We start from the raw sequence: 16,954 nt of genomic DNA, 5'->3' as shown, positions 1-16,954 counted from the left end.
AGCATTAGGGATGGACAACGGACATAATCAAATAACCTTCCTACCAGAAAACCAACAACTAAAGCTTAGTTCTTTTAGAAATGGGACACTTTCATTTGCTAATAGCTCGTTAACTAGTTATTGGATTTTAAAAATTTTAACAACATTTTGTTGCCTGTAAAAAGTACTATTTGACCAATTTTTTCCAAAATTTAAAATTTATGCGTTTTTGAGATATGTACGATGCAAGAGAAAAAGAAAAAAATAATTTTGCACAGTTTCCTTTAAAATTCGTCATTATCAAATTGATAGCTGACAAAACCGTTGATTATTCAAAGAATTACTGAGTTTTTGTGGTGGATAAGTATGCAAACACTGTCAATAATGTCCACAAAGTTCAAATCAAGCAATGGAGTGAAGCAGATGATCGGCAACAACGGTTAAGGATCATCAAGGAATGCAAGTCTCATACCAGCATTTTTAATTTTCAATAAACGAAAAACCAAGGGTAGATCGCTGATATGTCCAAAACAATTTTCTCCGATAAGCTGAAAGTGTTGCCTAGTGATGACTCATTAAAATCCAACCTCAAACAACCATTTTTTGATAGTTCCAAAGCTCTTAAGCTGTAAAACCGGTACCGAAAAAAAAACGTTCAAAAATGTGGTCAAAAATAATCAAATTTGTTCATTTCGAAACAACTGTATCCACTAAAATGCTTCCAGTTTCCAGTTTCCAGAGAAGTATTGGACCAAAAAGTATCAGAAATTGAAGAAGGAAGGTGAAGCCACCTAAAATATAGATTTTACGAAGTGTAAGTTGGAGAAACTGATCAATACCATGACTAAACAAAGTGTGCGCCGGCCAATGAGAGATACCAAGAATAAAGTAGAAATTTCTTTAACAAAAAACGGTAAATATTTTTTTCCAAATTTTTTCATGAAAGATCATAACATTGCCTTCTTTTTCTTCATAGAAAGTATTTCGTTCAAACGAATGGTTTTTGAGATACAGGCATTCGTAACTGTCCCATTTCTAAAAGAACTAAGCTTTATTTACAAAGTACCTAACTTGTCGAAAAAGGAGCCTTAAAAATACAATATTTATTTGAATGAATTAAATATATACATGGGATGGGTTCTTATTATTTATATCGATTGCTTTCTGTACGTGTGTACGGTAACAAGTTTGATGTAGGTTTCATCATCCATGCTAACACAACACGATTTTTACGGGCAGAAGTTTGTCGTAGAGTTTTCGATGAAAACTCAAGAACTGTTGATTTGCTTCTGGATTTTTTTTTGGCCCCAAATTGTTAAGAAGTATAAGCAGCCACTCTAGAATGCTCACGAAGTTCAACCCAAGCATCGGAGTGGAACCCTTGATCTCAACTATTGTTAAAAGTCTATGGTTATTGGGGATAACTGAATGCAGACCTCTTAACTATGCAGTAAATGCGTTTCTGGTAGATAAAAAGTGTTGCCTAACTAGTAGATACCAAGTAAATAACTAATAGTGAACAGTTCCATAGATCGCAATCTGTGCAACCGGTTTTTACGCAATGTGACAGATGTGTTCTGAGTGACCAGGAAATTTATGTTAAAACCGAATTTAAGAGGTCAAATTCTTCGAGAAGCCTACTCCTGAAAAGGTTCCATTCAGATTCCTTTTGGTTTTTCAGATGAACTTTTGTAAAATATCATGATTTTGCAAAGGTTTTGCCTCTGTGGAAAAGTATAGATCAATACATGACTGAAAAAAGTGTGCAAAGATAAAATAGAGATTTTATAATAATGTAAAATTATGTATGTATGTATGTAGATAATCCACCATGGGTGCACGGATTCACCGCAGTTTCGCCAACGTATGCGCCAAATTGCATTTTTTAGATTATAAGTTCGGCCAATCTTCAATGCAAATTACCACATACCCGACACCATGGCTTCGTGTGAACTGTCATGTAATGAATGTATTTCGTGTATGTGTATGTCTTATTTGTAGAACGAGCAAACAGTTTCGCAACCGTATAAAATTCATAACATTCTTAGTGTTATGAATCTACGACAGGTATTCCGCATGCGTGTAGATACCTGCCCAGCTGGCAACTGATTGAACGTTCTTATATAATATAATCAATGCCTGAAATAGTTTAACAACAGAATAGCCTTACCTTTATACCCAACTTACCTCAAGACACACTAAGCTTACCTTTAGCTGTAACCGACCTTATTCTGTATCATAACTCGTAACCATATTGTCTATTTTCCGATTTAAAATAACTTACGTTTTGTATAATTTCCACACTTTAAAAAAATCATCAAATATCAACCCTACCCACAGCCATACACTCGCGGCTCGCACAAGTCTGTTGCAGTTTTTTTTTTCATTTATAATAATGTAAAATTATTTCTTGTAATTATTTTTCTTAAATTTTTACATTAAATATCATATTAACACGTTTATTTCCCTCATAGAAAGTTTTCCGGACAAATGAACAGTTTTTAAAATATATACGTTTGTAACTGCCCGAAATCTAAATGATCATAGCCTTATTAGCTTTAAGTTCATCAATGTTCTTCGGTTTGCGTAAACTTCAGTTTTTATTTTTCCCATTAGAAAAAAAAAGTCTGGGATCATTGAATCCAGAGAATGAGGGAGTTATAACGCCTTATTTTTGAGTTTTTACACTTTTAATTTTTTTTCACTTTTAAACGATTGTTTCGATGTAAAACGCTTTAATATCAGCACGTTCTTTTATTATGTATCGACTCATAGTAAAAATGGCATTAAATGACGATTCGGAATTGTGTTTATCTGTCAAAGTCGGCTTAAAAATGGCGGAGTTACTCGACATAAAAATCGAATACAAGAATGGTCTAAAAATTTGGCTCAAGGAAACATTTCTTTCAAATACCATCGAAAACAAAACAACTCTTATTGATTTTTCGTATAATCTTTTAATACAAGATATTATCTGCATTGTTTATGTGTGTGTTTTTTTGCTTTTATTGATTTTTCCTGGAGATATCTCCCCCAATAGAAGACATCAAATTTCCGACAGTTATGTCCTGTTTTCTTCCGATCGATATTATTTTTTTTATTATGTTTAGATTTCTCAGCTTGCGACAGCCACGCCGCGATCAACCAAACTCGGATCACTCACCGAATACATGGTGTGACACCACAATTGATTATTTTATTGATTTTTTTTCTCTGTTTTCTCATTTTTTTTGTTAAGGTTTTTGCACAGCAATTTTCATCCTATAAGTTTTTTATTTTCATATATCATTTTTCTCTCTCGTCATCTTTCATCTACTCTCCTAAGGTTTACCTACGTGTAACAAGCTCCGTCGAAATAGTATTTTGATATCGGCTTCATCAAGGTTCAATTATTTGCTCGCAAAAAATGCTCTTTTTGACATGGGTGTCGAGAACAGCCAACAACCCACGGCGGGCGTCAGCCAGCAAGTGGAAACAGATTCCCGCAAAAATGGGTTGGCAACACACGGGTTTCCCTCTCTTCTCGCCCTACTCTGTGTTTAGTTACAATCAACTTTCACAAGTAAAAATAAGTGTATATATATTTCGAAAAAGGTATTCGACATTGCATCACGATTATTAGTTTGCCTTCTTTCTTCGGGTTAGTTTTTTTTTTGTTTTGAGAATGTGAAGATTTTCGCTTTCTTAGAAAAATTTAATATTTTCTGCGAATCCTGCGTCTCACGGCCAGTTAGATTCACGTTCTATTTTTCTAGGATGGTTCTCGTTTGGCCTGATCTCAATCAAATCCTGTACGAATGTTGGCTTAAATTTGAATCCGAGGCGATTTTTGCGTGTTTTTCATATCTCCTATCCTTCTATAGTTTTCTAATTACTGTTAATAAACATTAAAGTTCTATATTCCAATAATATAAAAATGGCATTTGTTGAGTTCTCTTGTTGTTATGCTTTTTTTGTTGTTGTTGTTGTCGTTATTCGAATAGTATTTGTGTTTAAGTTAAATATTCGTATGGTTTGGAAAGGAGCTCGAGTTCGATAACTATTGCTAACTATCTTTCCGGCTTTGCTCAAGAATGAAAGATCCGCTTAATCGCTTTCGCATGTTTCCATTCTTTTATTGTATCACGGAAATTTTTTTCGTACCTTCGGAAACAAAAATGACTCTCTACGAAATTACTATACTATTTACAAATCGATACTTGGTATGAACGAAAAAAAAAAAAAACTCACATAAGACAATAAAAATGCTTACTTAGAAAACTAAATGACTTTGAGTTACTGCATAAAGTAAGAAATAAACGGTACTGGAAGCTTGGGGGAAATTGTTACTTTGTGTGGGAAATGACTGATCCTGTTCATTGAAGATGGAGCTACCAAACTTCCTGACTCGCGAAGAATTAGTTTAAGTCCAAATTAATTGCCCCAATAAATTCAAAAGTGAGGTCAGATGTTTTATACTGATTAGATTCCGGTTTTCATTTCTATACTTCAATTCCTGTTCTCAATTTTTTTAAATAACTTTCTGTGTTTGGTAACCCCAAATCGAAACGGCGACAGAAACTTCTCAATGGAGAGGAAACCGAGAGAAATAAAACATCTCTTTGCGGAAACTAAGAAATTTTGTCGTAAACACTAAAGATAAAAATATCACTTATGCTTTTCTTGCTCGGTCCCTTCAGACTTCACGTCACTTACTTTAATGTTACCTTGTGGAGCTGCTTTCCAATAGTTATTTTTTCACGCTCTGAATCCTACTTACGATTAATAAACTATAAACTGGAAATATTTTATAGGGAAAAAAAACAATACGTGTCCTAACGCTGCTTGACACAGCTGAAAAAATGGAAGTTTTTAGTCAATTCATCCTATGAGAACTAGAATGAATCTGGAACTGGAAGTTGGTTGTTGATTCATTGGAATAGTGTTTCGTATTTAAATGCAGAAACAAAGAAACTGAGAAGTACTGGTAGGTTTTGAGGAGTCGATTGTTTAATATTTACCTTCAGGTCAGCACCAAGAAAAAAGGACAACACCCATGACGGGCTTAACTTTTGTTGTCTCTGGAGCCACTTTAAAGTTCAGTTTTCTGGTAAGGTTTTGACTCAAACTTCTCCCTAAACTGTAGTGTTTTTGATAGTGACCGTCGGATAAGGATATGGTTAAAAGTGTGCGCTTTCTTCTGAAATATCTGTACCTATACGAAATTCCGGTAGCACAAGTCTACTACAAACGGTTTTCTGCTTACGATGTACCATCGATAAGGTATAAAAAAAAACACCTACGCTTGGTTTCTTCAGCTTTCTTCAGGGCCCAGCTGTGATCGATGATATACTGTGTTGATGATTCTTTAAGTTTAGGATACTTGTAACAGATAGAGATACTTTGATTCCAAGTTTTGCCCGGTTTGGAACGAAAACGAATTCTTCTAGCACTAGGATAAAATTGGTATATTTTGAATATAGGGTAATGCTTTGTGTATATCATTTATACGAATATGTTGTGTCCCCACCGTAGGTTTTTCATCTATCGGAGCGGGTATGGATGAGTAAGTTTTTAAATTTCGAATAGTCTAACTGTGTGGATGATAGTTTTTTTTTCTATTTCTTCATGTTGAAGGGTGTCTTCTGGCTGGGTGCTTGTGTGATTGAGATTATTTCGACACGGCATTGGAAAAGGTTTAACGTCTCCTACAAGGAAACGACATCCTTATTCCGGACTTCCCAAGGTGACGTAGATGTCTTTCTAATCGGTAAGTCCTTGGGCGACAACCGCCAGTTGATCTTTGAGTATTCGGAAACCGGGTCTGTCTTCGGGACCATGCGACCAGCATTTTTTCATCACCTGGAATGTATAAAACCATGCATTAGGTGCGTTTTTGTTTACGAACTTCAAGTATTGTAGTTCAAAAAAATCAGTTTAATTTAAGACTAAACTATACACTCACATCGTAAATTTCCTTTGCACATGCTTTGGGTTTTTCTAGAATGATTCCTCGCTGCACTCGTTCCACCACTTCGGTGTTCTTTAGCCGACCGTAGGGCATCTTGCCGCAAGTGAAGATTTCCCACATCAAAACGCCTACGAACCAGAAACAAAAAAAAATAACATGGTTAGGTACATGAACAATTGAAGGATATAAAAAACATACCATAGGCCCAAACGTCACTCTTGGAGGAGAAACGGGTGTAGTTGAGCACTTCCGGCGGGGCCCACTTGATCGGGAACTTGGTTCCACCGGAGCTGGTGTACTGATCGTCCAGGACGTACCGAGCGAGTCCAAAGTCGGCCACCTTGACGGTGTTCTCCGAACCAACGAGGCAGTTTCGTGCCGCCAGATCCCGGTGGATGTAGTTGTGCCGCTCCAAGTAGGACATTCCTTTACAAACCTGTTGAGAGAGATAAATTCCATATTAAAACCCTAAAATTAAACTCTTCTTCCTAACTAATCTCACCTGTATGCACATATCGAGCAGCAGTCCCATGTTTCCGATCAGCGACTGCTCGTGCCTCCGAAGGTAGTTGAGCAGGGAACCGTGCTTCATGTACTCGGTGATGATGTAGATGGGTCGATGCTTGGAACAGACACCGTACAGTTGCACCAGATTGGGATGTTGAAGTTTTCTGTAGACATAAGACAAATATTATTATTACTTCAAGTAAGGTAAAAATACAACCTTTGGGAACTTACGTCATCACTTTCGCTTCCTCGATGAAATCGTCCTCGGACATGGTGCCGACCTTCATCATCTTGACGGCGGTGTCGATGGAGCCGCGCCATTTGGCCCGCCGGACCACCCCGAACTGACCGGAGCCGAGCTCTTCGAGGATCATCAACTCTGACGGATGGATTTCCCATTTGTCTGTAGAGAAGGAAAGGGAAAATCAGTTAGGTGAATACTTTTGCCAAATATTTATATAGGTTTTACAAAGGTTTTGGCTACCTCCACGGAACAATTCATATGCCAAATACGACATCTCAGCTTAGTGCTACCATTGGCGTTAAGCCTCAACCAAAAGTGATAGGAATTACTCCCTCTCAAAAGGGGAAAACTTAATCTAATTATACAGAATTTTAATTAAACACTGGTGTTTGATTGTCTTGTCATGCAGTGAAAGTCCACGCTTTGACCAAGGTAGCCCTCGAAAGCCTTCGTCGCCTTCAAGAACTAGACAATTGTCGCCTAAAACGATGCCGTTGTAGTGCTCAAGGATCAAAAACTAAAGGGATTGTTTTTTTGCCCTGTGACTATCTGTCTTAGATCCGGTAGAAATTGATTACGAGCACATTTTCGTTCCGGAAGTGGTTTTGAACTACCACAACTTTTTTTTGTCAAGAGTGCCACAGACTATGCCACAATTGTGCAAATGCGATGATTCTAAGATGCCTGTTTGCATCTTTGCTTGCACACACACGATACAAACATACATATTTTCATGAATGCAAACGATCGTTGGTGAAAACAAAAAAACAGATCTCGATAAAATATTTATTCTATATTTATATATGGCACATACTGTACAAAACTCAAGTATATTTTGAAGCTATCGTGATTCAGGCTGCGGTCATCATGTCAACATAGCTATAACATAGCATATCTAGTAGAGGACCTATAAAAGGAATGTGTAAGATCTAATTTGAATCCAGTTATCGAAGTCACTTCTATCACTGCACAATGGAGACGAAAATAGCGCTTCTAACCATAGTCTTCTGCTACTACGGAAGGGCGATAGCATTGGAAAATGGTTCTGCACCAGCTTTGGGCTACGAGTTGACGATTGCAGGATTGGATTCCATCAATTTCAAGTAAATTGAATCCCTCATTTCCGATCCCATTTAAGTTTGTTTACCTATCTTTTCTTTTTCCTTTTCAGCATGCACAGCGACTACCTGCGATCGAAAGAGCACTTCGACGGTCTCCGGGCAGAGCTTGAAGAAATCCGCGATTCGATACGTACCATCGAAGACCTTGCACAACGACACTCTCGAACACTGGCCAAACTGGAGAGCGAAGCAGAGCTTACGACCATGAGCCTGACAAGGCTGATAAATAGCACTGCTGCGATACACAAGCTTCAACAGCTACAGCCGAGTACAGAAATGTTGAACGACCTGCTTGTAAGATTTCTAACCAATAGCTCGTTCGAACAAACTCTGACCAACATCCCACAACTTTCGAAGAAAGAAGCTCAAATCCTTAAAACTTGTTCTGACCTTACAAGTAGAACATCCGGCATCTATAGGCTGCAACCCGATGACAGTACATCGTTTGAAGCCTTGTGTGACCAAGAGTACGAGGGAGGTGGTTGGACGGTTATTCAGAACCGTTTTAATGGGTCGGTCGATTTCTACCGAAAATGGGCAGAATATGAACAAGGCTTCGGCAGTTTAGAAAGCGAGTTTTGGTTGGGCCTGGAAAAAATTCACCGGCTGACTTTGCTCAAAACTCACGAACTTCATGTAGTGCTGGAGGCATTCGATGGAAAGAAGGCCGTTGCTAAGTATTCTCATTTTTTGGTTGATGGAGCTGACCAGAAGTACGCCTTGTCGAAGTTGGGCACCTACAGTGGAAGTGCTGGAGACTCGCTAAGCTATGGGCTCAACATGAAGTTCACTACCCAAGATGCTGATCACGACACTCATGGAGGAAACTGCGCTGTGGATTACAAGGGCGCATGGTGGTACAAGGCTTGCCATTACAGGTAATCTAAATCGTAGAGTTCTCAAATAAAGTTTTTACTTAGCAGTTAGAGTCTCCATTTATTCACCGATCGTTTCAATCTTTTTCATTCTCATGTTATCCTTCTATTTTTAGCAATCTCAACGGTCTATATCAGAAAGGATCGACCAATACAAACTCGATTAGCTGGCATGCCTTCAAAAGTTCATACGAAAGTTTGCATACATCCCGTATGATGATTCGTGCCGTTAAAGAAACGTGAATGCTTAGATGTCGGATTAATATACTTTGCCATATTCAGAATATAAATAAATACTCATCCGAAAACAGTTTTACTTTACTTTGCAGTTTTAATGCTGCAGTCGAAAGATTTCACTCAGGTCATCACAACCTTGAACCAGTCCTGCAAACAAGCCACTCATTTGATCCACTAGTTCGGAAGAGAGAAGCAATGTACTAACTAAGATTATAGATTGTTTCACAATATTGCATTTGAAAAAAAAGAGTTCTCTGCTTGACTTCCCGATTTTATACTCAAAATCTATCATCATCTTTTGGAGAGCCTTCTTTTTTGTCTCTACGTCTGAAACACTAGGAGCTACGGAGCCCTTGTTTTGACGAATTTGCTTTATCATCTGACAAATGCAAAAAAAAATTGGAGATTCCAGAATAAATATTCCAAACTGAAAACTCTTTCATTAAAACAAGCATTCTTTAGTATTTTAAGAGGAGAAATCACCGTGAATTTGTTTTATGAAATGAATTTGCGGCTTTATCGGTGAGGGTTAAAGAGTTGAAATGAAAGACGGATAGAAGATCAGAAGAAAATTCTAAGGTGGTGAAAAGAGCGAAGAGCATTTGAAATAGAAGCTTGACCACATGCTAAATTCTTTGTCCCGCATCAATTAACTGTATTGAAGAAGTAGTACCCAATAGAGAAGGCACTACATTTTTCGATACAGTTAATTATGGATGGTTCGACCGCCATGTGAGTGTGCACATGTGCCGAACGGACGACATGTGCCTACTATGGACTCCACAAGCAACTGCGGTCGAGAAGACTTAGCCCTCGCACGAAGTGTAACCTGTATATGACGCTCATTAGACCGGTTGTTCTCTACGGGCACGAGACATGGATATTGCTCGAGGAGGACCTGCGTACACTCGGAGTATTCGAGCGACGAGTGTTAAGAACTATCTTTGGCGGCGTACAGGAGAACGGAGTGTGGAGGCGAAGGATGAACCACGAGCTCGCGCGCCTCTACGGCGAACCCAGTATCCCGAAGGTGGTGAAGGCTGGCCGGATACGCTGGGCGGGACATGTTGCGAGAATGCCGGACGACTGTCCTGCAAAACAGGTGTTCGCTATGAATCCGGTAGGAACAAGACGAGCGGGGGCGCAACGAGCGAGGTGGTTAGACCAAGTGGAGCGTGATCTGGCGAACGTGGGGTGCCCGAGAAATTGGAGAACGGTTGCTATGAACCGAGTGAATTTTAGGAATTATGTTCGTCAAGTTATGTCGTGAGACGGAATACTATGTAAATAAATAAATAAATAATCACATCATTTAGAACCCATTTGGGATTCTAGCATATCTTAAAAATTTGCCTTCACTTATAGTATTGCCATTCTTTTGAAGCTTTTTATATTTAAGTTATCTTTGATGTCTTGCGGCAAGCTGTTATACATCTTCAATCCGTTGTAGAATATAGATCGTTTCGCCATTTCTTTCTTAGCAAATGGAAGTCAAAAATCACATGCCCTTCTCGTATTGTAACTGTGAATATCGTTTCTGTGTGTATGCATTTAACCGACACTTGGTCATCCGATACGAGCATGCATGCGAGCCAGCCAGTCAGTCAGCGAACGCGACCGGGTGAGCGAGCCAAGTGATTCATCGCGTAGTTCCCCCGCCTGGGAGCGGCCTAGCGGGCCACCGGTCTTCCAGTCTGCACATTTGGCGACCGTGACAGGTTTCTCTGTTTTGGAAGTCGGAATTAAGGATCCAAATACGAGAAGAAAAAAGAACCGAACAGCAAATTTTTGTTTTTCATGGTTCACGGTGAAGTAATTTCAGTTAAACTATGTTTCAAATTAAGTACTTCAAGAACCCATTCTATGATAAAGCGTTTTTTAAAATGGGTAATTTATATATCTACCCATTGAGTGAAAGTGCTATCTCCAATTGATGATTTTCGGATGCGTTTTCGATTAGTATGGAGGTTTGAAAAGGAAGTTGAGATGAAAATGAATGAAAACCGGCGAGTTGAGAGGACCGCCTGATCATACTGACGCGAATTTCAAGCGAGTTGAGAGGACAGCTTGAAATTAAGAGGCGAGTTGAGAGGACAGCCTAAGCGTTTCGATTACAATTTCAAGCGAGTTGAGAGGACAGCTTGAGATTGGAGGACGAGTTGAGAGGACCGTCTGAGCATATTGACGCGAATTTCAAGCGAGTTGAGAGGACAGCTTGAAATTGAAAGGCGAGTTGAGAGGACAGCCTAAGCGTTTCGATTACAATTTCAAGCGAGTTGAGAGAACAGCTTGAGATTGGAAGGTGAGTTGGGAGGACCACCTGAGCTTATTAACGCGAATTTCAAGCGAGTTGAGAGGACAGCTTGAATTTAAACGGCGAGTTGAGAGGACAGCCATAGCATTTGGATTACAATTGCAAGCGAGTTGAGAGGACAGCTTGAGATTGAAAGGTGAGTTGGAAGAACCACCTTAGCTTATTGACGCGAATTTCAAGCGAGTTGAGAGGACAGCTTTACATTTAGAGGCGAGTAGTGAGGATAGCCTGAGCGTTTGGATAACAATTTCCAGCTAGTTGAGGGGACAGCTTGAGACCGGAAGGCGAATTGGGAGGACAGCCCGAGCTCATTAACTCGACCTTCAAGCGAGTTGAGAAGAATGTTTGGTGAGAGGAAAATATTCAAGCGAGAAGAGGGACAGCTTGACATAAATTTCAAAATCACCTTGAATAAGTTGAAAATTAAAACTCGTGCGTGTGTTGAAGACAGCTTGGTGAGAATGAAAACACGAGTGGGTTTAGAGAACAGCTTGTCAAAAATTATTTAAAAAAAAAACCTTGAAGCGAGTTAAGATGGCAGATTGGTGAAAATGGCAACTCAAGGTAGTTGAGAACATTTTGAAACAAGGTTGAAAAAATCTATTGAAAAAGTGGAGAACACAGTTTGGAATTTTAACTAAAGTGGACGACATCTTGCAATTATAACGGAATAAAGCGAGTAAAAAGTATTGAAATTATGATACGAGCTGTAAATTAGAAAAGAGATAACGTTGTATTGTGTTTCTTTTAAAACTGTTGATTGAAATTACAACGAGTTGAGAAGGCACCCTGAACGTGTTAAAATGACAGTTTGGGTTAAGGGAAACTCATGAAGCGTGTCAATAGAAAACAGTTTGAAGTTAGGTCAGGCAAATAGAAATTTTGCTGTAGCATTTTTGCAGCATTTTTTACTTTTCGCCAAAAAAATAGCACTTTTTAAAAAGATTATGATAAAAGTTCGTGCCGGAACCAAACAAAATCAACAAAGCTGTTGTTTAATAGATGAGGCATGCTCAGTTTGGTAAAACTTGTAAACTAATCCAAAGCTAAACTCTCTCAATGACTTAAAAAAAAGTTTTAAGAATGGTCATTCTAATGAAAAAAAATTTGATGCCTGCTCACTGGTCGGTGATTTGATAAGATAAATTTGGCATTTGAGCACCTTTTTTGTTTTTTTTTCTTTTGTTATCCATTTGAGAGAACTTGAAATCTGAAAGCGAGTTTTGAGGATCCGGTATCTCAACAAATGTATAATGGAGCAGATTGAAAAGTAAGCATTATTTAGGATTATTGGATTATACAAGTCGAGGAACTGCTTAAACAAATTACAACTTGGTATTGAGAAATTAGTGCATTGAGAAGCTTGGGTACAATGTTTTGATTTCTAAGTAAATATAGAGAGGAAAGTTGGAAAATTATAAACTAATCGATCTGAGAGGAAAGCTGGAGCGCAGTGCCGAATCCAAGTCAAGCAATTTGTTAGCAATTGTTGGGATAAATCGTTGGATATATCGAGTGAACACTTGGAATTGTATAGTGATTTGTCTCATTCGTTACTTGAAGTAAAATAGGGATTGAGAAATGATTCAAGAACACACTTACAGCATTTTCAAATTTCAATATAAATGAAGTGACCAACGAGATTAAAATCCTCTTTAAACAAATAAAAATAGAATAGCTTAAAATGGATAAGCTAGATTAGAATACCTATTGGAATGGTTAATGCGAGTCATCCTAAATATTAGATGTGTATACAATAGAGGGATAAATAGCAAAACTTGTAGTAATCATATTTAGAAAAATTACCTTACTGTTGAATTGATCAAAACAATATGCCGGGTGAGCGAGTCAATGATTGTAAGTGGTTGAACCCTTGCATAGAAAGTAATAAAAACGAGATAAACATTTCCTGAAATTGTTGGATCCTAATACCATTAGCAAAGTTTCCCAACATAGCAATGACAGCCCTCAATTATTCGCTGATATTTCTTTCCCTCGTGATTATTGAAATGTCTTCAAATGTCTGAAAAGTTTCTCTAAATTAAACGCGGGAATATTGCGAATAGATATCATATAGCCAATGACGTTTTTAGAATACTATGTTCAAATTAACTTTCGGAGTTTTTTTGAGAGCATGCTGTTTGAAATTCAAGTTGTGGAAAAATGAGTTGAACAAATGAACTCACTTTAACACAGAATATAAATGAGTAAACAACATTTTATCACAGTTCTATAGATTACGTTTACCGTGTTTAAGTTCATAAACAATCAAGTAAATTGTAAACAATTGTCGGGCGACGAGGCTTATGACGATTGTGGTCCTATTTGCCTATGATGTGTGATTTCTCTGCGGTTGTACTTTTATCGGGCGGAATCATCCAAAATGATGAAAATTTCAAAAAATTGTACATGCTGATTTTTTTTGTGCTATGATATAATTTTATGACCATGGTTGTTGAAAATCAAACAACAATATTTTTTTATAATCAGTCTTTCACATTTTGTTTAGGATAGGAGGAGGATGTGTGTATGCATTTAACCGACACTTGGTCATCCGATACGAGCGTGCATGCGAGCCAGCCAGTCAGTCAGCGAACGCGACCGGGTGAGCGAGCCAAGTGATTCATCGCGTAGTTCCCCCGCCTGGGAGCGGCCTAGCGGGCCACCGGTCTTACTTCCGAACGTCGCGTCGGACCAGTCTGCACAGTTTCCAAACTGTAGATCTCGAGCCAAAAATGAAAGTAACATTCCAATTTTCATTTTATGGACAAACATTAGGCTATTATAAGCAATTCGTTGTTTCACAGACAGCCATTTAAGCATGTCAAGCATAAGAGCACTAGGCGTGTACCGGTTGCAACGTTTCACAACTCTAATAATCTTATTTCGGATTTTCTGCAATCGCTTTATTTGTGTGTCTGAGGCTTGAAGTAGAATTGTAGAACAGTAATCGAAATGTGGCATAATTACTGACTTCACATAAATGATTTTTGACCAGAAAGTCAAATACCTATTTATTCGACAAAGTAAATCATATTTTTGCGATTTTTTTGATAGTATAATCCACATGCTCTATAAAGTTTAGCTTATCATCGACTTGAACTCCTAAATACTAAATTTTACGTACTCTTTCGATCACACATCCGCCAATTAGCAGACTTGGGCAATTCACAATTTTGCGGTTGCCTATTATCATCCAGTTTATTTTATCGAGATTTAGACATAATTTTCTTTGTTTCAGAAACTCAGTAATGTTTTCCAGATCAGCATTTGCCTCATGCATATGAGTTCTAAATTTTTACCAGTCCAATAAGATACTGAATCATCAGCAAACAGTTTCAGGTGACCGTATTGTAGGCACATTTTCAAGTCATTGATGTATAAAATAAATAGAATTGGCCCCAGGACACTTCCTTGAGGGAGACCTAAATTATTTTCTTTTTACTGAGAATTAGACGAGCCAAACTTTGTCCGTTGCATTCTCTTTTTCAGGTAACTTTGAAATCACTGTAAGACCATGCCACTTAAGCCGATTCTTACTAACACATCCAACAATTTCAGTCGATCAATCGTTTCAAACGCTCTCTTGAAATCAAGGAAAACAGCGACTGTGTAATTACAATTTTCAACATTATCTTTCCATTTTCGAAGTATCGAATTAACCGCCGTTTCCGTGGAATGATGTTTCCTGAATCCAGATTATTCCTCAATCAAAATATTTTCCGATTCAATGAACTGTAGCAATTGCCGTTTTACTGCTAGCTCCAGCACCTTCTCTTGTAATTCCAACATGTTAATAGGTCTAAATAAAGTTGACTCTCGTGTGTTGGTCTGTTTTTAAACAGGGACCACAGTTGAAAATTTCCATGTGTCTGGCATTGTACCTGATTGCAGACTCGTGTTTATAATTTCCAATAATGGATTTGTAAGTATTGTCAAAGAATCCTTGAAAACTCTTAATGACACATTATCAATGCCCGCTGTAGATTTCATGTTGTTTACTATTTCAAAGAATTCTTGAATATTAACGCTTTCGAAGGAGCTCCAGTTTTGACAATTGAAATTTATTTGACCTAAGCTGATATTTGAACCAGAAGCTATACTATCATGGATTTGCATGACACTGTCCACAAAATAATCGTTGAATTTTTCCGCAATTTCCAATTCATTCGTAATTTCAACTCCATCAAAACAAACTGATTCAAGTTTTGCACCTCCTGGATTGACCAAACGTTTAATCGTTTTCCATTACAGTTTTCCGTCGTTTCTGTTTTTATCTAACTCCTCTTGAACTGATTGATTTTTAGCTTCTTTTATTTTCTGAGAGTATTCATTTCGAACAGTTTTGTACTTCAGCCAATTTCTCTCACATTACTGACGAAGAGACTGGCTGTACATTTGATCTCTTCTCCTTTTCAGCAGACGAAGGTTACTAGAGTACCAGTACATTTTTCTGTTTACGCCTCGTTCGTTAACAAGCGCATTGATACTATTCTTCAGTAATGAATGAAAACCTTTAACAGATTCGTTAAAATCACAGCAAACCAATGAACCCAATCCAGATTCAATAATTCGACAGAAATCGATTTTGTTGTACCGACTCCAATCTTTTACAACTTGAAACCTTTCCGATGTATTGTATTCCTGACTAAATCCAATAAAGACGCTTATTGATTCATGATCTGACACCCGCAGATCCGGAAGAATAGTCGCTTCAGCTTCTTCAACGTTTGTAAAAACCAGGTCTATTCTGGTTTTGACAGTTTTGACAGTACTTTGTTTGGAAATGTTTCCTCTATCAGTGCTGAAAATTTCATTGCGATTCGTTTTGTTCTAAAAAAGTTACACGTGATGGAAGCCGCGAGACGAAAATAAATTTTGGACACCCGCGTCAAAAACTCGACGTGGTCGGGTTCGAAAATCGCGAAGGGAGAGGTCTGGCAACATTGCCAAGTATAAGTCGTGCTTTCGAATCGGTGTTTAAAACTTACTAAATTAGGCCGAAAAAAGATCAAACAATTACTTCTGATACGAAGGCTAGTCGGTTGATTTAAAAATTTTCTAGTAGGAAGTAAAATTTTAGTGGAAATTGTGTGATTTGATGGTTTATTTGCCGAGTGAAATTTTTATTTTGGGTTGAAAAGTGATGCTGAAAATGGCGACGATGAATATTAAAAGCTTTCGTTCAAAAAGTGAGCAAATTACGCGTTAAAAGCTCGAACAGAGCGTAACGGGCGTTACAAGGCTAAAGTTGCACATCATTTTTATTGAACGCAACCCTGTGCGAAAGAGAGGTCAGCCTGATGACAGCGACATCATGGAGTGAAATCAAGAAATAGAAAGTTTTCAGTTGACATCGTGGATCCCAGCTAAGTATTTTTCTTGAATATATTTGTAGCTATCATTCAAAGAGTTTGTGTGTGTGTGTGTGTGTGTGTGTGTGTGTGTGTGTGTGTGTGTGTGTGTGTGTGTGTGTGTGTGTGTGTGTGTGTGTGTGTGTGTGTGTGTGTGTGTGTGTGTGTGTGTGTGTGTTTGCGTGGGGAAAATTGACGTGATCGTCGTTGGACGTCGGTGTTTATAAATCGCGTTGCGTTTTTTTTTTGTTTTTCTCTTTCTCTCTCCGTTTGCATAATGCGTTAGAACGTTTTGGCTCGTTATGTCGTTCTTGGTCTTCTCTTTTTAAACGCGTGATAAAATTCGGTGAGTTGCTCCGGTGCCAAGTGCATT

General features: G+C 38.1%; 2 protein-coding genes across 3 annotated transcripts in view; one reads left to right on the top strand and one right to left on the bottom strand.

The window, feature by feature from the left end:
* Positions 1–3,275: 3,275 nt before the first annotated feature.
* The window catches only part of LOC129749775 (tyrosine-protein kinase Btk29A-like), a 154,392-nt gene continuing 140,713 nt past the window's right edge, over positions 3,276–16,954 (bottom strand). For both annotated transcript variants that reach the window (XM_055744850.1, XM_055744851.1), the window contains exons 7-11: positions 6,668–6,839; positions 6,432–6,600; positions 6,128–6,365; positions 5,924–6,057; positions 3,276–5,820 (exon numbers count right to left, since the gene is read on the bottom strand). In XM_055744850.1, coding sequence (XP_055600825.1) covers positions 5,722–5,820; positions 5,924–6,057; positions 6,128–6,365; positions 6,432–6,600; positions 6,668–6,839 — 812 coding nt within the window. In that variant the 3' untranslated portion in view covers positions 3,276–5,721. The remainder of the gene's footprint in view (positions 5,821–5,923; positions 6,058–6,127; positions 6,366–6,431; positions 6,601–6,667; positions 6,840–16,954) is intronic.
* On the top strand, positions 7,609–8,975 carry LOC129749776 (microfibril-associated glycoprotein 4-like). The gene is made up of 3 exons (XM_055744852.1): positions 7,609–7,783; positions 7,852–8,679; positions 8,793–8,975. Exons 1-3 carry the CDS (start codon positions 7,653–7,655, stop codon positions 8,917–8,919), a joined length of 1,086 nt encoding a protein of 361 aa, XP_055600827.1. The 5' UTR covers positions 7,609–7,652; the 3' UTR covers positions 8,920–8,975.

The sequence above is a fragment of the Uranotaenia lowii genome, chromosome 2 (assembly GCF_029784155.1).
Source record: "Uranotaenia lowii strain MFRU-FL chromosome 2, ASM2978415v1, whole genome shotgun sequence".
Lineage (NCBI taxonomy): Eukaryota > Metazoa > Arthropoda > Insecta > Diptera > Culicidae > Uranotaenia > Uranotaenia lowii.
This window is presented reverse-complemented; position numbering and strand designations above follow the sequence as displayed.